At 33.8% G+C, this 21,003-nt stretch overlaps 2 protein-coding genes across 9 annotated transcripts; both read left to right on the forward strand.

Annotated features, from left to right (window-relative positions):
• Positions 1-3,909: 3,909 nt before the first annotated feature.
• LOC127264293 (uncharacterized) lies at positions 3,910-8,655 on the forward strand. Of its 7 annotated transcripts, none has more exons than XR_007841657.1 (5): positions 7,306-7,488; positions 7,562-7,642; positions 7,712-7,769; positions 7,835-8,108; positions 8,189-8,655. XR_007841657.1 is itself a non-coding variant. In XM_051293747.1 (5 exons), exons 2-5 carry the CDS (start codon positions 7,626-7,628, stop codon positions 8,408-8,410), a joined length of 393 nt encoding a protein of 130 aa, XP_051149704.1. In that variant the 5' UTR covers positions 7,306-7,488; positions 7,562-7,625; the 3' UTR covers positions 8,411-8,655. The 7 variants fall into 7 exon arrangements, 5 of the variants coding, with proteins under 5 accessions (XP_051149702.1, XP_051149703.1, XP_051149704.1 ...); XR_007841656.1 differs by having other exon boundaries at positions 7,860-8,108; XM_051293747.1 differs by having other exon boundaries at positions 8,013-8,108.
• Positions 8,656-18,251: 9,596 nt separating this feature from the next.
• Positions 18,252-20,329, forward strand: LOC127264300 (mediator-associated protein 2-like). Of its 2 annotated transcripts, none has more exons than XM_051293758.1 (5): positions 18,252-18,409; positions 18,884-19,014; positions 19,264-19,342; positions 19,432-19,515; positions 19,838-20,329. In XM_051293758.1, the coding sequence occupies exons 2-5, from the start codon at positions 18,886-18,888 to the stop codon at positions 20,203-20,205; spliced, it is 660 nt and encodes a 219-aa protein (XP_051149715.1). In that variant the 5' UTR covers positions 18,252-18,409; positions 18,884-18,885; the 3' UTR covers positions 20,206-20,329. The 2 variants fall into 2 exon arrangements, with proteins under 2 accessions (XP_051149715.1, XP_051149716.1); XM_051293759.1 differs by having other exon boundaries at positions 18,267-18,409; positions 18,866-19,014.
• The last annotated feature ends 674 nt before the right edge of the window (positions 20,330-21,003 follow it).

Below are 21,003 nucleotides of genomic sequence, written 5' to 3' on the forward strand. Positions count from 1 at the left end.
AAGGGTAAATTGTCCCGCTTACACCCGTGTTATCAAATATTTGCATAAAATTCCCCATGTTAGTTAAACCCTTTAAAATCACTTGTGTTTTAAAATTCATGCTCACGCCCCATTAAAACTAACAGCGTTAAATAAAAATAAGGAATGACCATTTTACCCTTTACAAACTTAAATTTTATTTGTGTATTATTTTTTATATTATGAAATTAAAACAAACACGCCCAAATTCGATTCAATCTAGCTTGACCGATTAGGGTTCCGACAGAAATCCAACTTCGTTGTGAATTCGATTCTTCGTTCATCCGTCTCTGAAGGTAGCCATTTCCAATAAATTCTCCTTGTCCGCTGACGACAGATTCTGGTAAGAATCGATTAATACAATCCAACTTTGTTTTTGTTCACGCGATTTGTTGTTTGTCACGAATGAAAGGGTTTTTGTTTTTATTTGGATTTGAGAACTTGTAGTCAAGAATTTCAATTTAACAATATTTTTGGGCCCCATATTAGTTATGGATTATTATAGTTTCAAGAAAGTTGTGCGCAATTTGTTTTTATGTTTGGAACCCGTAAGTTTTTTTTGGGCTATGCGTTGATTATTTTAAAATGATAATTTTTTGCTTTAGTTCCACATGGGTTATGATTGTTATGTTTGTCCATGTGTTATGTCTTTTTCAGTATTGTATTGAAAGTTATTTTGTCTTTATTCGTAAATGTAGGGTTATCTACTACTTTATTGACATTTTTGCTTTTATAATTGTTGCGGGTCATGCAGATAGTGGATGGCAGATTCTCTCGATGTCTATTTATAGGTGGATGAATATTTAATTTGGTATACATTTGGTAAGTACATGGAAGGTAGAAAGGTTAAGTTCGAAAACATTAACAAGGATGTGTTTAATTATTGGACATTAGTTGATATGTATGTCAAGACTGGTGGAGTGGGAAGTAATTTAGAATTTTATTATTCTCTTCCGGGTGAAACATTGAAGAGTAGCGCGTTGTACATCAGAAGCGATGCTGACATTATCAACCTTCTGCGAACATATAAGAATGAATCAGTGATACAGATTTTTGTGGAGGAATTGAGAGGGCCTTTTACGAGTTTGGATAAATCAGGCAGTGAAATTAGAAAGTCCAATGAAGTTTTACTTTTGCCTTGGAAAGACACAGAGGTTGTTGTTTTTTCTTTTTTTTTTATCGGAAATATCAAGAGTTTTTATATATAAATAAATAAAAGAAAAATAATTACAAAAAAAAGCACCGGGCATACCCAGGAAAATCTCAAAAACTCGAAGCCCAACAAGCATGGGTCAAGGGTCGAAAAATGATGATAAAAAATGGGTCTCAAGCCCAACCACATCGCCAAAAGATAATAAAATAAATAAATTGCCCAACAAGCCTGATTAAATTAAAATCCGGAGGAAGAAATAAATTAATAAAAAATTAAGACAGTAGAGTAGACTGCTTTTTTTGGATTCGATCTAGAGATGATTTCCACCTGTATCCACCAGTAAGTAGAGGCACCAGCTTGTGTCCCTGGTCGCCTGCTGCCCGATGGAGTATAAAATTCTGAAACAACATGTCTTGATCTTGTCGATAGACATCCCCGGGTTGAGGGCGAAATGCTCCATGATCCTTTTGTTCCTAGCAGTCCATAAATAATAAATTTTAGCCGCAAAACCTAGGCGCCGAAGAATCTGAATAGTAGGATCACGATCACTTGAGCTTCGGATCCAAGAAGCCGCCAAATCCAGCGATGAGAGAGAGGGTGGGGCTCGGATCCACTCGCAAATTCTCTTCCACACCTGGGATGAGAAAGAGCATTCGAAGAAAAGGTGTTGAATGTTTTCAGGGCAGTTCCTGCATAAGACACATGTGGGATCAATATCAAGGAAAGATAATCGATCTTTTTTCTTTAATTTCCCCGACGCCGCAAGCCATAGTATAAAAGAATGTTTCGGGAGGATATGAGAGTCCCAAATAGGCTTGAAGAAAGAGCAACTGCTCCCCCGAGGTCTGAAACAGTCATAGGCTGCAGCAGTGCCACCATTACCATGGCGAAACCATAACTCAAGAGCAGCCTGGGCTTGATTAGAACTCCCAATAAGCATCGACAATTTATCCCTGATTTTCAGGATTGTTTTGAAGAAATAGGACTGCTGCGAGGTGGCCGAGGCCTGCCAAATATTTTAGGAGCATAAATATTTGTGATGAATCCATTTCACCCAAAGAGAAGCTTTATCGAAGTTAAGGATCCAAATAAATTTAGCAAGAAGAGCCAAATTCCAATCGGCAAGAGAGCGCAGTCCCAAGCCCCCTTCATCCTTCGGTTTGCAGATATTAGACCAAGCAACAGGGGCAGATCTATTTTGCTACAGAAAGGTTCTGCACAGCTTTGTGATATGATCCAAAACAGTCGGTGGGATTGAGAAAATGGACAGTCAGAAACAGCAAGATCCCTGGATTACTGTCCGGATCAGCTCCAACCTCCCTGCATACGAGAAATTACAGCCGCTCCATTTCTATAACAGGTCCGAGATTGAGGTAATAAGGCCATGAAAAATCTCCACCTTGGGCTTTCCCTGGCAGGTCGGCACACCGAGGTATTTAAAAGGTAGGGAACCTCGAGGGAAACCCGAGAGGTTAATGAGACTGTCCACCTCCTCACTTGGCGTCCCTGCAATAAAAATGTTTGATCTGGTGGCATTGACTTTGAGCCCCGAGACGCGACGAAAGTCCTCAATGTAGTCCAAAAGAATCCCCACAGAATGAGCGTCGCTATGCCAGAGAAGAATGATATCATCGGCGAAAGCAAGGTAAGTAATCCTGAGCTCAGAGCATCCCAGGTGGAAGTTAAGCTCTTTCTCTATGCTCTATTTCTTTAGAAGGCGCGAGAGGTATTCCATGCAGATGATGAAAAGATAAGGCGAGAGCGGATCGCCTTGTCGCAAGCCTTTCTTTTCTTTAATGAGCCCATAGTAGCTTCCATTGATTCCTAAGGAGAAGGAAGCCGAGGAAACACATTCCATAATAAGATCAATTAATTTCTTCAGAAAATTGAGAAGGGACAACATCTTTTGGAGGAAGTTCTAAGATACCGAGTCAAAAGCCTTAGATAGATCAAGCTTTATAATGCACCTAGGGCAGCTCCTCTTTCGGAAGTAGTGTTTGAGAAGCTCTTGAAGGAGAAGAATGTTCTCATTCATGTTGCGGCCTTGGACAAAAGCTCTTTGCGCAAGATCGATAATAGAGGGGATGCCAATCTTAATTCGGTTAGCGAGGATCTTGGAGATAGCCTTGTAGATGATTTTACAACAAGCAATTGGGAGGTAATCCCCTACTCGAGAACTCCCGGCTGTTTTGGGGATGAGGACAAGATTTGTGTGGTTAATCTCTTTGAGGAGTTTCCCATGGGTGAAGAAGTCCTCAATTGCATCAACATCTTTCCCCACAATATCCCATGTAGCAACAAAAAAACCAGAAGAGTAACCGTCACTTCCCGGAGATTTATCCTTATCCATTGATTTAATAATCGAGAGGACTTCATCCTCCGAGACCGGGGCCAAGAGATCCGCATGGAGAGAGTCCGGGATAAGAGAACCGCCCAGAACAGTGTCCTCATCCAGGTCGTTTGTAACAGTGGTTGTCCCAAGAAAATTCGAATAGAAATCCATAAACTCGCCGGTGACTTGCTCCATAGAGGAGGTGGATGATCCATCGTCCCTAGCAATGGAGGCGATGAAATTTCTCTTCGCATTTCTCTTGACAAGGGAGTGGAACGTCTTAGAGCATTTTTCATTTTCCGTAAGGAACTTGCATTTTGATTTTTGTTGAACAATCTGCTGTTTTTTTAAGGCGAGCAGCCTCCTCACGGAGAGAACGAAGGGTGGGTTGAGCTGAAGGGTTTGGCATCGACCCTTGGGCCGTTTGGGCCGACTTCAGATTTTCCAGAGCGACTCTACTCCTTTCCAGGATGTGCGAAAAATAATTTTTGTTCAGGTCGATTAAGCTGTTCTTTAAGTGTTTGAGCTTTGTGACCAGACGGAATTGAGCTGATCCGTTCACAGGCAAATTCCAGGCAGCAGCTACTGTGTCATGAACCTCGGATGGGCGATCCACATGTTAAAAAATCTGAACGAACTTTCTTTACTATCAACATTCCTACACAAAGTGGCTATTGCTGGAGAGTGGTCCGAAAAACCTGACGGTAGAAATGATACGCTGCTTGTGAAGCTTGCTGCAAACCAGTGGTGGTTTGCCATAACACGATCCGATTTCACCCAGCATCGCTGATTGGTCCAGGTGAAATTATAGCCCGAGAATAAATGGTCCGTTAAACCCAAAGTCGTCACAAAATGCATGAAATCCTGGAACTGATATGGAGTTACAGGTCGTCCATTATACCTATCCGCAGGAGACAACACAGAGTTAAAGTCTCCCAGGACTAACCAAGGCTCGACCAGATCACTGCCAAGTTGGATGAGGCTGTCCCAAAGTCTTCGTTTAACAAGAGAGTTATACCCATAAACAAAGAAAATCAACACCGAGGTGGAAGAGATTTTACAAGTAGCTCTTATCGTGACACATTGGTCTTCAATATGAAGAGGTTCAACAAGAACCATTTGAGGGTTCCAAATAATTCCGATACGCCCACCTTTATAAGCATCAAAGTTTTCCAGCGAGGGTAATGATGTAGGAGGGGGTAATGTAGAGAGAGAAGATATATCACTCTAATGAAAAGACACAAGAACAACAAATGGCAAAGGATAAGGTTAGAGATGCAGTGTGGGAGAATTGGGAATGTGTAACGGTCTTTGGTAACTATAGGGATAATATGAGGGATATTGATAATGAGGTGGCTGAGGGAGTCTTGGAGGCCGATGAAGGTTGTGGTGTTGATCATTGTGGAGCTGTTGGACTTACAGAGGGTGTTACGGTTTCCGAAGGTGATGTAGTTGGTTCAGAAAGAGAAGAGGACTTGGATGAGGGTGTGGCTGCTGGATTGAGTGGTGGGGGTGCCACTGATGCTGAAAGTGAAAATGCAAATACTGAATGGGATGGTACTGACTCGGATGACCCATCTTGGATGTATGATGGCTTTGACGGTCCTTTGGAAGATGATATTTTTGTTGAAAAACCAGACAATGAGTGGGAAAGAATGAAAGAGTTAATGAAGGAATTGCGATTATTAAGAAATGAGAAAAAAAAATAATGCAAAAAGAAAAGATCACCAGGAGTCTGTGAATGATAACATATTAGGAATAAAGGATAAGGAAGCTGAATGATACAGTGATGTGGATTCAGAAAGACAGGGGGATTTGGATGCACCTATGGTGTCTGATGAAGAAACCGAGGGGCCTCGTTATACCGAATGGGATGAAAACATGGATATGGGTACAAATGATCTCGACGTAGGGATGAAATTTTCAAATAGAGAGAAATTCAATGAAGATTTAAAGGAGTGGGTTGTTAGAAAAGGGTGGGACTTGAAGTACCCTAAGAAGGAAAAGCATGTCGTGGCTGCTACTTGCAAAAAAGGTTGCGGATGGTTTATTCGGGCTTCTTCAATCATGAGAGAGACCACATTTCAGATAAAAATACTAAAGGGCAGACACACATGTGCACATATGACGACAAACTCACAAGCTGACTTTCGGTAACTATTTTAAATGTATTTGATAGTTATTTTTTTATGTGTTTATAGTGTTTTGATATGATATTTATGGTCTGATTTTTGGTTATGTTCTAAATTTTATAGTATGTTGTGATTTATGTTTCTGATCTTATTTTTCCAGTCTGATTTTTAAGGTTATGGTGTTATTTTTGTAGTCTGATCCATAGGGTGCTGATCTTATTTGTATATGATTTCAACTTATTGTGTGGTATTAGAATTTTATGTTGTTCCCTTAAATATTATTCCTGGGATCTTACTGTTCTGATTTTAGTGCATGTTGTTTTAGTTTATTCCATCAGGTATCTAAGAAAAAAAGATTAAGAATTACGTGAAAGATAATCCTGCGGAGTCTTTAGAATCTTTGCGAAGGAAAATCAGAACAGATGTTGAAGTTGATGTAAGCACACACAAGGTGTACCGAGCAAAGCAACATGCGATAGAGCTTTTAAAGGGTGATATGAAAGAGCAATATAATAGACTCTATGACTACTGTGAGATAGTTTGTAAACACAATCCTGGTACTTCAGCTATTTTGAAAGTTGATCGAGAATTATCTCCGCCGGTGCTTCAGAGGATGTATTTATGTTTGAAACCACTGTCAAATGGATATCAAGTGGGGTGTAGGCCAATAATTGGACTTGATGGTTGTTTTTTAAAATGACTATACGAGGGTCAGCTCTTAACAGCAATCGGAATGGATGGAAATAACAATATTTACCCGATTGCTATGGCGTTTGTGGAGGTCGAAAAATTTGATACTTGGGATTGGTTCTTGAACTTGTTGTTTCGAGATATTGGAGATGCACATGATGGGCAGTGGTCTTTTTTATCTGATCGACAGAAAGGTCTGATTGAGGCTGTAGCTATGCATGCACCGAATGCCGAGCACCATTTCTGTTTGCGACATATGTACAATAACTTCAAAACGAAGTCTAAGGGTTTGGAGTTGAAAAGGTTGTTTTGGAAGGCTGCCTCGACTTACAATCTGAACGAGCACAAACGTACAATGAAAGAGATCTTGAAATGCAATCCAAAGGTGAATGAATCGAAGAATGCCTTTGAGTGGTTGGTTGATATTCCGAGCATCAGCGGGCGAGAGATTTTTTTCCTACAAGAACTAAGTGTGAGGCATTGGTAAATAACATCAGCGAGTCTTTCAACCATTATATTATGTATGCTCGTGATCTTCCAATAATCGAGATTTTTGGATGGATAAGAAGAAAATGCATGAAATGAATTCAGGTAAAAAAATGAAGGATTGAAAATTTTGAGAGTTGTGTATGTCCGAATATTTTGAAAAAAATTGAGGTTCAAAGGAAAGAGAGCAGAAATTGTTTCCCCAGTTGGGCAGGTGACGACAAATTTGAGATAATGCACTGGTAAGCAAATCATGTTGTTCATTTGAAATCCAGAAGTTGCACATGTGGTATGTTTCAAATGGTTGGATACCCGTGTTACCATGCAATTTCTGCTCTAGATATGCATAGGCAAGATCCGTTGGAGTTTGTGGATGCCTACTTCAGTAAGCAATTGTACAACAACCTATACAACCACATGATCAGCCCTGTACCAGGTATGCATGACTATGAAAAGCCTCCGTTCGGTATTGTGGCTCCCCCTATTGTAAAAAAAAAAAAAAAAAAAAGAGCTGGAAGGCCCAAAAAAGTGCGCAGGCATGATGCAAATGATATGAAAGAGATTCAACTAAAACTTCAAGAAAAGGCTTAACCCATACATGTGCAATATGCCTTCAACAAGGGCATAATAAAAGGAGCTGTAAGAATGCACCACACCAAAATTCAAGGTTTGCTAAGGTAATAATTTAATTTTAGATTAATAGTACTAATACATTTACGTACTTTTGGTACTAATTGTAATTCTATGTAGACAAAACCCGAAAATCCAACCAATACTGGGGCCAATAATCCTATGCAAAGCAACATAGTAGTCGATGAAACTGTCGGGCTGGTGAGGATTGTAACTTTTAAGGCCAATAATCTAGTATAGTGCAACTAATCAATTAATCTATCTTTGTAGGGCCAAAGTGAGGATTGTAGAACTTAATTTTCTTCTTCTCGTCGTCATACTGTGGATGGTGAGGCATGAAATAAATAATATTTTATTATGCATTACAGTTTTTTATAAATATTTTTCTACCAGTTACATGAAGTTGAATAACATTTAGGGAGGTCGGGCAAAAAGATAGCGCATCAGCTCACAACATATGACTAATCTTTCCCAGACCATGGATCAGGAACTGAAAAATTCAATGCATAAATTATTTAAGTTGTGGAGCTTTCTATTGTTACAACGCAATAATAGATAAATTCTGTGGCAGGTGGAGCGTCAAAATAGCATACCCGATGATCCCCAAACCGCCCGTACCGAAGTTGTGGCTGATGTATGTACTAATGTTGAGCCAAGTGTTGTGCAGGTCCATTGTTGATTTGCACTAATAACGATTTTTGGTTTATTTTCCTACATAAATTTGTCTCATGTAGTTGAGCTTTCTAGGCGAAGCTATCAAAACAGCCACGAAAGTTTAACACCCTGAAAGCAACTTCTCAAAGGCGAAGAAAGGGTACCCAACCACAAAGTTCCCAAGCTCCAACAGGTTTGCCATGTCTACGGGCTTCTAATCAACGTCCCGGATCATCTCTTGCATTAAGGTTACGAGCCTTGCAATTCTCTTACAAGCCGAGACAACCTGGTGCAGTAGGATCTCAAAAGAAATAATATGTGTAGATTTGCTTGATTGCTCATTGTGTTTTGTTTTGTTGTATTTATCCTTTTGTCGGATTGATCATGTCATTAGAAATTGATGGGTTGCTGCTATATTGCCATGGGTTATCATTTTGTATGTAGTATGCATCATTTTGCTAGGGTGCTTTTGGTAGCATTATGTTGTTTTGAAAGCAAACATGATGCTAAGGGTTGAATTGTTGATGTGATAAAACTTAACGAACATCAGCTATACCAAATTTTTTTGGCTTATGAATCATTTTATTTACTGTGAATTTGTAGTTTAAAGTGTTGTTGTATTGCCATGGGTTTTTGGCATATTTTCATATTATGTTAAATCTCCTATGAGAATATTTAATTGATGTATATATAAAATGATTTATGAGCACAATGTAATTTAATTCGGATAATGATGGTATATGATTAGAGATATTATTATTATTATTATTATTATTATTATTATTATTATTATTATTATTATTATTATTATTAAATGTTGCTTCAATGGTGTAGTGTAATAATATTTTGATAATGCCTGGAGGTGAATGATTTGTCTTTAGCTTTGATTATTATCATGTTGTCTCATAGAAGAGGTAGAGGATATGTCCCAACTTTCACTCTAAAATTTTTGTTTAATGAATAGTATGGTTTGATGAATGAAGATAGTGCAGACAAGAACAAATTAAAACAGAACTAATTCAAAACAGAACAAATTTAGATAAAACACACTTGGTAAATTCAAACAGAACTAATTCAAACAAAGCAAAATATTAATTCTTTTACTGCAAAGCAACAAGTAGATGCACTATTAGTCCTTAAATACATCATCAAATTAAAAGGATATCTACTTGGCCATAATTGCAACAACGATAACAATACAAAAAAACAACATAATCGTCTACTTAGCCATTGCCACAATTGCAACAACAATAACACTAATAACCCAAAGATATTTAATCCTATTGATAATTGTTTCAACATGTTTCGTGTTTGACTCTATTGCTTTAGCAATAATCTCAATTTCAGACCTCACTGTGGTAAATAGCACTTCATTGACATTGGATTCAGGTTTCGAAATTTCTTCATCTTCTTCTTCAAAACTACCAATCACACATTTGGTCCGATCCTTTTCTTGTGCACTCAAGGGATCTAACCAACAAAAAAAGTCACATTGTTTATTTCTACAATTGCAAAACAACTTACCTTCGGTGTCTTTCGTAGGGCCAACTACTCGAATTGCAGCATATTTTTCACATTTACATATTGGATTTTTGTATCGCAAGTCCGATATTTCACCTCTCAAACTCCTCTTAGTATTTGACGAAGTCGTCGACATTAGCACCACCTATACTTCGCAACCAAGTTCAACCAATTAATTTAATAAAATCGATTAACATTTGCAAACAAAAAACCCAACATCGAAGGGAGAAATCAACACATGTTTAACTTTAAAGAACCATAAACATAAACATCCAAAACAATATTACTAAACTTTCACACCCAACTAAATTAAAGAACCATTACCGATGTGTTAACTAATATTGTAAAAAAAAATTCAAAACCAAACAACATAATTGTTTTACCCAGGCTCACAAACATACCCATCCAGCGCCAACGTATCAATTGAATCCATTAACTCCAAAAATTGCTAAAATTCACCGTCTAACGATCTCATACAATGTCCACTAATTTTGAAAAATTATTAAACAGTACAACATAACATTAATAACCTAATCAAACACAGATTCATTTACACCCAAACCACACCCAAACTTAGACATAAACCTATTGGAAATTGATTACCCAAAATATTCACCCCCAACAAAAGCTCGCAACGAAAAAAATCATTCACACAAAACATCCAACCTTTAGGCTCCAATAAACAAACACCCAAGACACAGGCACAAGAGAAAAACAGAAAAATAAATACAACAAAAATACAAGAGAGGGAAGTTAGAAAACAATAAAGGAGAAATAGACGTAAGAACAAATTGGCGGGGAAGAACGTGAACAATTTTACCTAAAAGAGAAAATTCTTAACTGGAAGAGAAATTGTTCGAGTCAATTCACAGACCAAATGAATGAGAATATAGTGTGTATAGTTTTATCTTAAACCCTATATTAAACGAGGGTATAAATGTCCTTTTACATTGAAATTATAAATTCTATCATATTATACATGCAAAGACAGCGCGTGTATCCAACGTTTTGTTAAATATAGACGGAATGGGGATAATGTGCGTATTATTATATTTCATAAAGGTTAATTATGCAAAAAACTAAATATAAGGTATTTCGTGCAAAATTTCTGTAACACAGAGGTGTGTATTGGAATTTACCCTATATAAAATGATATTTTATTTCATATTATTATTATTTTTAAAAAGAATTCATAATTATTGCATATGATCCACCCGCGCAATACTAATTTTTTTAAATTTTGAATAATTATGTTTTTTTTTAGGTTGATTCTTATGACATAGCGGATCATATTGATAATAATTTATAGAATTATACTCTGTCGATCTTACCATAATTGACATTATTTTTATTTTAGGTAAAATTTATTAAATTAAAATATATTTAATAAATATAAATCAATTTAATTAACTACATAACATATAAATCATAAATCATATACGACCTACTCAAAATTTTTTTATTTCTATCACTCTCCTCAAAATAAATAAATATTTTCTCTATATTTAAAATTCAACATCTTTTATAAAATTCATTTATGTTAATTATAAATAAATAAAAGTTTTTTTATTTACTTGTCTTATATATATATTTTTTATGACTTCGGAACCTGGAGCCGCTACCCGAAAGTGCAGACTCGGTAAACCTCTGGGGGTTTTAACCACTGACGTCACAGTCACAAATCCACCTCCCACCACTAGGTCATCCCTTACTGGACTAAAATATATCTATATTGCATATATTTTTTATTTCTATATAATTTTTAAAATATTTATATATATATTATTTTATTTTATTATATATATTAAATTTACTTTAAAACTAGTGACAATTGAGGATAAATCTCTTTTTTCATAATCAAATTGATATTCAGTCTCCATTCTTAATAAATTATATTGAACTCCCTCTTTTTCCATCTTACTTTATCTCAACTCTCTACCCATCTCAATCTTCTCTCTCCCCTACTAAAAAATCATATCGTTAAATTTTGCACAAAATCGGAACTGAAATCCAATAAAGGAAGAAATCTGCCATTGGAAAATTGACACCGTAGTCCGATCGGCAATATGCAAGCCTCCCAAAGACCCATTTCTCATCCCTTGGGTTTCTCCAGTGCGATTTTGCCATCCATCTCCGGAAAAGATCGACGTAAGGTTTGATTCTACTCTAATTGTGCGATTTTGTTCGTTATTACTAGAAATCGGTACAATCTCAATGTCGTTCGCTGCATGTTCATTCTGACGATTAATCAACGAGAGGGGGACAATTGTGTATTTCTGGTAACAATTGGCTTGCCCATTTTTATAATTCATTTGATTTGAGTTCATCTTGATGTGTGGCTTCTTTCTTTGTCCGGTTTGATTCTACTATAATCGGTGTCGGAATTGATTAATTTTGGATTGTTGTTGTTAGTGTAGATTGAAAGTGTGGTTGTTTGATGTTGAATTTTCATATATCATTGATTCCACGTCTCCTCATCGGCCAAGCTATGCCGAGATGCTTTCTCTTCCTTCTAGCACATCAAATGTTCGACAAAATGCCTCATCAAAGATATATGCTTGGTTTGATAATCCTAAGAGTTTTGGTTCAGTTTATATGGAGAATAGTTATCCAGGGTGAAGTTTTTGATAGTTGAAATCTCAAAACTTGTCTCGGAATTTATATTTGCTCTTGTTGGAAAATTTTCACATAGTTATTCATCGTGGAAAGACTTATATCATTGTTTGATAATCTAAAGCTTTACGTCCAATTCTTAATTCTCTGAATGAATTACAAGCATATTTTTATTCACCTCTCTGATGATTAAAGATTATTCTCGTTTGAGAACAAGATTACTGAAAGGTTTTCGAAAGTGTGTTTTCAAACAGTTTTTGGGCTTCAAGCTAAATGTGGAATCCCAAATTGTCCTGGTATGAATTCAACTTCTTTCGCTACTAGTTCACCTCTTCCTCAAGAAAGCTGAATGATAAAGAATGATTCCCTCAAATTGCCAGATATCATAATTACATCAACCATTTGATGTCAATGTAGCTTTTGTGTAGTTACTTTTGGTGTGTTGGATATTATGTAATATAATAAGTAAATATAGAACAGTTAGACCGAATGCGTATTGAAACTTGTTTGTAAATTTGTTGTATCGTGATACATGAACGAAAAGTACGGGTATATGATGACGATCATTTATAAATGAATTGTTGATGACATAAATTTCTTGAATGGTAACAGAGGTATACGAATTGACAATCATAATAAAATTTTTAAATTGGGGGAGTAACTAGTTGATGTTACTAGACATATTGGCCTACAATGTATTACCGATTTAAAAATTACAAAAAGATTGTGTAACATTATTTTAGACCCAATGGAGAGTAGGGACGGAACTACACTAGGGCTTGGGGGACAATTGATCCCCAAGCCAATTTTTTTAATGATTTTTTTAGTATTAAAAATATTAATTTTTATGTATTTATATACAATTTGCCCCTCAAAACTATTTAAATTCATATATAATTCTGTCATTATTATTTATTTAAATTTATTAGCTAAACATTAAATAAATTATAACATTTTGCCTCCCCGGGATTTAGATGCTAGTTTCGTCACTGATGGAGAGGATTATAAATCCTTATTCTCATAGAAAATTATTAAGATAACACTAGTTTTAAGAGTATATATACACATTCTAAAATATATTATCCATACAAAAATAGATATTTTTTAATTTATTTAATTTTTAACATGAAAGAATGCAATAAGTACACAACTAGTAGGATTTTGTACACCAAGCCACATTGAGGGTCTGTCGGAACCGTTTTGGAGTACTCGTATGCTTAGCCAAGTCATGCCCTATGCAAATATGCTCCTAATACAATGTTGTTGTGTGTGCTACAATGTGGATTACTATGTAATATGTCTAAAAAATTTCAATTCGTGGAAGCAATCTTGTACTCTAACAACCCGACATAATTTAATTTAGTCATTTATGACTTGTTTAGCCATTTATAAATGGAAGTTGGACTATGATTTATACATATATCATATAAGTCATTTTTGACTTATTTATCCATTTATAGTAAATATGGTTTGTTTATCGTTTCATCAAATTTAGAGTGTCGTGAAAACGCTATCATACTGAATTAATCCCTGGTTACCAACAATAAGTGAATATTTTGAATCGAAAATGGTCGATTTCCTAAGCACAGGTTACATGAAATATATACTCGTTTCTGAAGCATATAACACCAATATTATATGTACATAAGATATGCGCCAGGGTATATACGTATTTAATGCAAGTAAGTATGTACTCCAGGTACAAACATCGACAATCAAGGTATGAATGATAGTTTCTTAGGTATTATCTGTGTAATAGTAGGTATCCTTTAATGTAGTTAATTTCAGATAATCCTCTGACGGATAAGCCAATTCACAAACTCGATGAGAGTACTTTTTCTCTCAGCTCTGATGGAAACGTTTGGGCGTAGTACATTTACATAATACAACTTATGTCATACCTTTCAATGGGAAGAACACAAAACATGTATGAATAACAACCAACATAATTTAACTAAGTATTTTCTATCTTGTTTATCAGTGCATAGTAAATATGTATTGTTTATCTTTACATATAGTTCTAGGATTCCCGAAAACACTATAATGATGAATTCATCCATGTTTACCAACAACAATTGAATGTTTCCAATTGAGAATGATCGGTTTACAAGCATAAGTTACTAGGGCATAGATACTCGTTATTGGAGTATATGAGATCGTATTATAGGTACATAAAAACCACTCCGGGGTATGGGATATTTAATGGAGGCAATGTGTTATGGGTACGAACATTGACAATCAAGGTATGATTGGTTGCTGCTTAGGTATTATTTATGTAGTAGCAGGTATCTTTGAATATGGTCGACTTCAAATAATCCCTTGAGGGATGAAGCAATTAAGGAACTCGGTGAAAGTACTTCTTCTATTAGCACTTCTTCACTTCATTGGTGGTTGAGAGAAATGACAGCAGTTGGGAGAGCATAACCCTTTGCAATACTTGTATATATTTTTCTTTCTTAGGTGCACCACTAATGTACTCAAGTATCCATGAATGCACTTATGTTCATTGCAGACATTACTTCAATCATTGCAAGGTCTTGTAATGAATTAGTTAATTTCAATTTAAGAGCATTATGCATAACTTTTCTGCCTCGTTGCTGTCTTCGTACAAGGATAACCTTCCTAACTAATTGGTAACATGTATATGAGCATATATATATAGTTTGAAGGTATTTCGATCTAGTTAGACGGGTACATCGATCCCTTATGAAGGTACAACATATGCATATTGCAATTCTAACTATATGAAGAATTAATCATATAATCATTCATGACACAATTTATAGTAATACTTAAAACATTATGCTTCACTAAATTCAACTCATGATTCGATCTCTCAATCAATTTTAATGCAATCTCATCGAACATTAGACAAATCAAAACAATCTTAATACACAGTATTCCCCTACAAGTGTACTACTTAGCACACTAGACCTAAAAGATGCAACTTGGCGTACCTAACAATACACATTTATCAACTCACAAACATGATTAATTACCAAATAATCAAAATAAAAAAAACTAAAGTATGCAACTCCGGATAACTAAAAAAAGCATACATTTACAAATTTAACAAAAATCACATATTAAACAAATAAAATTACCCAAAATCGATGCCAAAATAAAACACCAAATCTGGTCTACATGGGCAAACATACGAATAATTTCAAACACGATTAACAAACACAACTACACTGATCACTCATGGCTCCTCAACAACGAATTGCATACAAATAGGGACCAAGGCTTACACCCCAAACAAATCAAACAAACTACTGTTAAAATACTAATGACAATAAAATAAAAAAATCGAAAAAATTCCGACCAGACACTTATTTCTTCGAGCTTGTCGCGGGAGATAGGAGCAGGTCAGCTCTTTTCTTCACTATTTTTGCACCGATCGGCCACTATTTGATTGTTGGGGTTGGAGAACGTCGGTTCACTACAAAAAAATATTAATTTTGTAACAAAGTTTTTTTGTCTTTAAATCCCCTTTTTCCGTTACTAAAGACATTAGAGACGAAATTAGAGAGGGAATTGCGTTAACTACACACACTTTAAGAACGAAATTCCGTTACTAATATACTATTTTTTTGTAGTGGTTCGCCTGAGAATGAAAGAGGTAGATTTTAAAATCGGGGTGAAGGGAGTTATGGGAGATTTTCTGCCTCAACCTAGTTAAATCGAGGGTAACTGTCTTTTTTTTTTTTTTTTAATTCGCAAAAAAGGTACTCGATATTTAACCATAGGTATATAAGATTATAATTGGGGTAGAGGGTGAAGTAATGTAGGTATCTATTAGAATATTGGAAGTATTGATCAACCTATTTCGAGTATATGTTACGTATACAACAATAACTGAGGGAAAAATATGAATTGGGGAGTTGTAACATACCTAATTGAGAAAGTAGAGACTGCAGTCCAATTACTTTACAATAGGGACTGAATTACAAGTGAATTTATCTGACAGAGATTTCAGTCCAACTTTCCCTTAAAACTATCAATATTATCAGTTACTTACAAAATAATAAAATAATATTATAACTAATTATTATTAGCTAATTAAACATTATTACTTTAAATAGCGTATCCCTAATCAAATGGTTCAATTATCACGAAAGGATGTGAGTATAATAATAAACAAAAATTATAATTATTGTTATGAATACTAGAGATTATACTAATTCATACATATTTTGTCTTTAGACTACAATAAAAATAATATAAATTTAATAGAGTATTTAATAAAGAGTTAACGATTCAAATAATATGATAATAATTACTTTTAGTAATGAGAATTTTTAAAATTTTATAATCTTTTTCTTTTTTGTTATTTTATATATATATATAAAAGTGTGTTATAGTATTATATATATATATATATATTTGAATTGTATATAATCTACATTGAGTAAAGTAATACTAGCTTCTTATTTACTTTTTGTATGTTAATATTTAAATATTAATTATTATATAAAAATATAGTACAAATTAAGGAAAATAGACAAAAATATTTCTATTAGTTTCTTATAATACCATTATAATGATATTTGTACAAAAAATTATACAAATATAAGGATATTTTCAATGTTAAGTACAATATCGCAAAAAAATATATAAGACTTTAAAGACGGATGAAGAGTTTATTTTACATTATTTTCAACAATAAAAAAGAATTATAATTATTGGTATGAATATGAAAAAATATATATATTATCTTCTAAAATTTAAATTTGACCATTATTATAATTTTCTAAAAGATTTTATCTGTAATTATTATTCTTTTATAGATATTTCATAAGTAATTTATTATTTTTAGATACATAATAATTTAAATATGTATAATTTAATATATAGATCCGTTTGGATTAATTTTTTACGGGAGCTTTTGACTTTTAATTTTTTTTTTTTAAAAAAAAGAAATTGTATTTATTTGTATCAGCTTTTGTCCAAAAATAGTTGAAAAGTATTTTTTTTTCAAGAACACAAAATATAGGTTCTGAATAAGCAAAAATACTTTTTAATTAAAATTATTATTTTATTTTTAATAATAAATAAATAAATAAATAAATAAAATACTATAATATATAATAAAAATAATTAATTTATATATACATATTACTCTTCCGTTCCAAAATAATAGTCTAATTTTGTCATTTTCTTCAATTACAAACAATAGTCTTATTTCCATTTTTAGTAAACTCATTTTTCATTTTTTTTACAAAACTATAATAACTTTTTCACAATAATCAAATAATTAAATAAACTAAGGATATTTGGTCTTTTAAAATATTTTTACACCCACTATTAATATTATATTATTATTTTTTAATTTTCGTGTCAATTTCAAATGTCCATATTATTTTGAGAAAGAAAAAGTATATTTTAATAAAAATTAAAAAATAATTACATTATTATTTTTAATTTATATGTTATACTTGAATTAAAAGTTAAAATTATAATTGAAATATCAAATTTAAACGGGAATTATATAAATTTTTTAATTATACTAAAATTATGAAATATAATTTATAAAATTTTTATAGAAAAATATAATTATATTAACACCGTATTGTTTTTAATAATTTTAATGGTTTAAAAATACTTTTAACTCAATTACATCCAAACAATGTTTTTTATATAAAACTATTGTTATAATAATTTATCTAAACAATTGGTGTGTTTGTTTAGTAAGATAATTTAAAAGAGTATTTTTTATGTGAGATAAAATAATATAAAAAATATGAAAATAATAAATATGTGTAATATATTAATATTTTTAAAAAAAATAACTGAAAAAATTATAGAAAAAACAAACCCAATTAACTTATACTTATTTTTTATCCATACCGGCCAATAAAATACCCAAACAAAAAAATAAATCCATACCGGCCCATAAAATACCAAAACACGAGGTACCTGTTAATTTATTTTATTTTATAACAGGAAACTAATTCTGAAAGAAATTAATTAAGTTGGGCCAATAATTTTGAGGCGAACTTTTGATGGGGCGCCCAAGTTAGTACTTGTTAAAAGAACAGGTTTGAGGTGAGGTGAAGAGTAGTTTAGGTTTTATATGTAGTCTGGATTTCGTCGCAGAGTTTCTGAGCCCAGCCGATACATCCCGCCGGTTCGCCGGCGACGCTATACTCCTGCTTTCGAGACATCGGATTTCTCCAGGTACTCTCTGCTGTTGTACACATATATATATATGTTAGCTGTAATGAGTAAAGTCAGTCCGTATCGTTTAATCTTTGCGCCTCAGATAATTTTCTTCTTTATGAGCTTCATTCGTCTTAGTGCTTGTGTCTTGAGTTAGCATGACTGAATTTTTCGCCCCATTTTATGTTTGCGGTCGGATTGGCGTGGGTCTTTGATAGGGTTCTGCTTTTGTAATGGACAAATTTCCCGTTTCAGCAGTTAGGAGGTTTTCGCCTTGTTTTATCTGAGAATATATATGAATACAACATCCAATATTCCTAAATTGTAGTGCTACGTATGCGTGGCTATCTGTTCTGGTTTGTTTGTGATCCTTGTTCAGAACATTTTATACTTATTTTTTGGTTTGGTGTTCATGCTTGTGCGCTTAATAGTTCTTTTGTTGTCTGTGACGACTGTTAACTAACGTCTTATCAGAGCACTTGAATTCATCAGTTATGGAAGCTTCCACTAATACATCATACCAGCCTCCGGCAGTGTTTGTTGAGGACAAAAAGGATACGCTAATTGATCTAGATTTGACGGACTCAACTGAGCTATGGCTTATCCAGTGGCCCATTAATGAGGTATTGCTTTGGGAGGATGCTATCCTTTTTAGTTCAATGCTTTCATTTTGCTCCTTTATGCAATAACTTGTGTTTCTCAATACTTATCATCGTCATTTTTATCTTAGTGTAGTGTATGCCCTATTGAATCGATTGTCCAGATCTTGATTTTTGTGTTCCGATTTTCTACACACATTCAGCTTTCTTAAACTTATCTTTGCGTTGGCATCTCTTTCCTGCAATCTCACCAATCAATTGTATGTTACACAGCCTCCTGATTTTGATGGGCAGCAGGTGTCCCTCAACCATAAAGGGGATGGACATGTCGGCACCTTTGAGGGGTCCTCCGGTAATTTATCTTAAGCCCTGATGTGTTTAGCTGTATCTAGTAAGTAATAGCATCTTTTCTAATTGATTTTATTGAATCTAATGAGACAGGAAAATCATATGATGTGGTTAGTTCGAAATCCCAAGGTCCTGAGGTTATGGTTTTCTTGACTTCGGCATCAGAAGCTAAAATTGGTATGCTACTTGTATTGTATATAAGCTCTCTTTAGTAATACTTTAATATATATATATGTATAGATATTACTTGTGTTTAGCTGCTGATAAAAATAGCAATACTTTACCATCTCTCATAGGACATTTCTTACCAGGGACTATGTGATTCTTGAATTATGGACCACCTGTCTTTGGAAGCTAGATAAAATAGTCGATAATTTATGGAAACATCCTTTTGGACAATGGGATTAAATTAGAACTAATGTTATATCGAATAGTTTTACACCGTTAGTCCGTAGTTCCCAGTTACAACTAATCTTTGCATCCTATCCTATTGTATCAGCGGGGAAGATCTCTAGGAGGGTCTCGTTGGTTCATTACCCGGAGCCAAGTGAGCTTCAAAGGCGCAAGTCCCGAAGCCACGCCCAGCTATCTTCCATTGCTACATCAACGATTTCTGGTCGGAGTCTGCTTACTCCTGCGCGAAGCATTAGGGCAAGAGACTCCGAAGCAGGCAACCATTTTACCACTCCAAAGAGAACTATTTCAGGGGCTGTGGAACCCTCCAAGAGGAAACAGAACTCGAATAAGCGGATTAGATCGACAGATCGTTCGGATTCGGAGAAAGGAAATAGCGGCATTACGGATACTGGATCGATGGAGCATTCTGAGGAAAGGAAGTCAAAGAAGGCAAAGAAGAGTACCGGTTGAACCATACAAAGAAATCCTTTATTTGTTTGCTTATTTTGGACTTGAACGTGTATTTGACTTTTGAGGGAAAAAAACATCCCAGCCCCTCGACCGTTAATTTTATTTAAATTTGAAGTATCATAAATATTGGATTTAACTTAACGCACGAATTATGACTAATATGGGCAGTAATTATTATTAGTATTAGTATTAGTATTAGGGTAAATTATATAATCCTTTATATTTTTGATAAAAATGCACAAAACACAATGTGTTTTATTTATTGTTGGAAAAGTTTGCAACATTTTTCTGGTTCTAAATAAAGATTTAAATTACGCCTAAAATATTTTAAATAATTTTTTTAATAAAATAAATAAATAAATAATTGATCAATCATATATTTTTTATAGTTTTTATAAAAATCAGATAATAATTTGTTTCCAAAAATTATAAAATAAAGGATTAATCAATTATTTATTTATTTATTTATTTTAAAAAATTATTTAAAATATTTTTTTTTTTATTTGTACTAAACTTAGTAATTTTTAGAATCAAATATCAGTTATGAACGAGACTGATATTTTGTGCAAATTTTACATTAACACAGACGATTTCACTGTAAATAAAATACAAGGTGTTTGTGCAATTTTTACTAAAATACAATGTTTATTATATAATTTATCCTTATTATTATTATTATTATTATTATTATTATTATTATTATCATCATCATCTTCATCATCTAACCTTCTTGATTACTCATTATTTAGGATGGGCCTCTGAGTTTTTGAGTTTGCCAGACTTCCTATTTTTTATGGG

The sequence above is a fragment of the Andrographis paniculata genome, unplaced genomic scaffold (assembly GCF_009805555.1).
Source record: "Andrographis paniculata isolate CXL003 unplaced genomic scaffold, ASM980555v1 Contig70END, whole genome shotgun sequence".
Classification (NCBI taxonomy): Eukaryota; Viridiplantae; Streptophyta; class Magnoliopsida; order Lamiales; family Acanthaceae; genus Andrographis; species Andrographis paniculata.

Bases quoted from the DNA above. Each gene is read 5' to 3' on its own strand.
- LOC127264300 (XM_051293758.1), top strand. From the start codon at position 18,886: ATGGAAGCTTCCACTAATACATCATACCAGCCTCCGGCAGTGTTTGTT. The intron at 19,343-19,431 runs GTAATTTATCTT...CTAATGAGACAG, and splicing joins CACCTTTGAGGGGTCCTCCG to GAAAATCATATGATGTGGTT. The intron at 19,516-19,837 runs GTATGCTACTTG...CTATTGTATCAG, and splicing joins GGCATCAGAAGCTAAAATTG to CGGGGAAGATCTCTAGGAGG.
- LOC127264293 (XM_051293745.1), top strand. From the start codon at position 5,331: ATGGTGTCTGATGAAGAAACCGAGGGGCCTCGTTATACCGAATGGGAT. The intron at 5,657-8,012 runs GTAACTATTTTA...ATTCTGTGGCAG, and splicing joins AACTCACAAGCTGACTTTCG to GTGGAGCGTCAAAATAGCAT. The intron at 8,109-8,188 runs GTCCATTGTTGA...TGAGCTTTCTAG, and splicing joins TTGAGCCAAGTGTTGTGCAG to GCGAAGCTATCAAAACAGCC.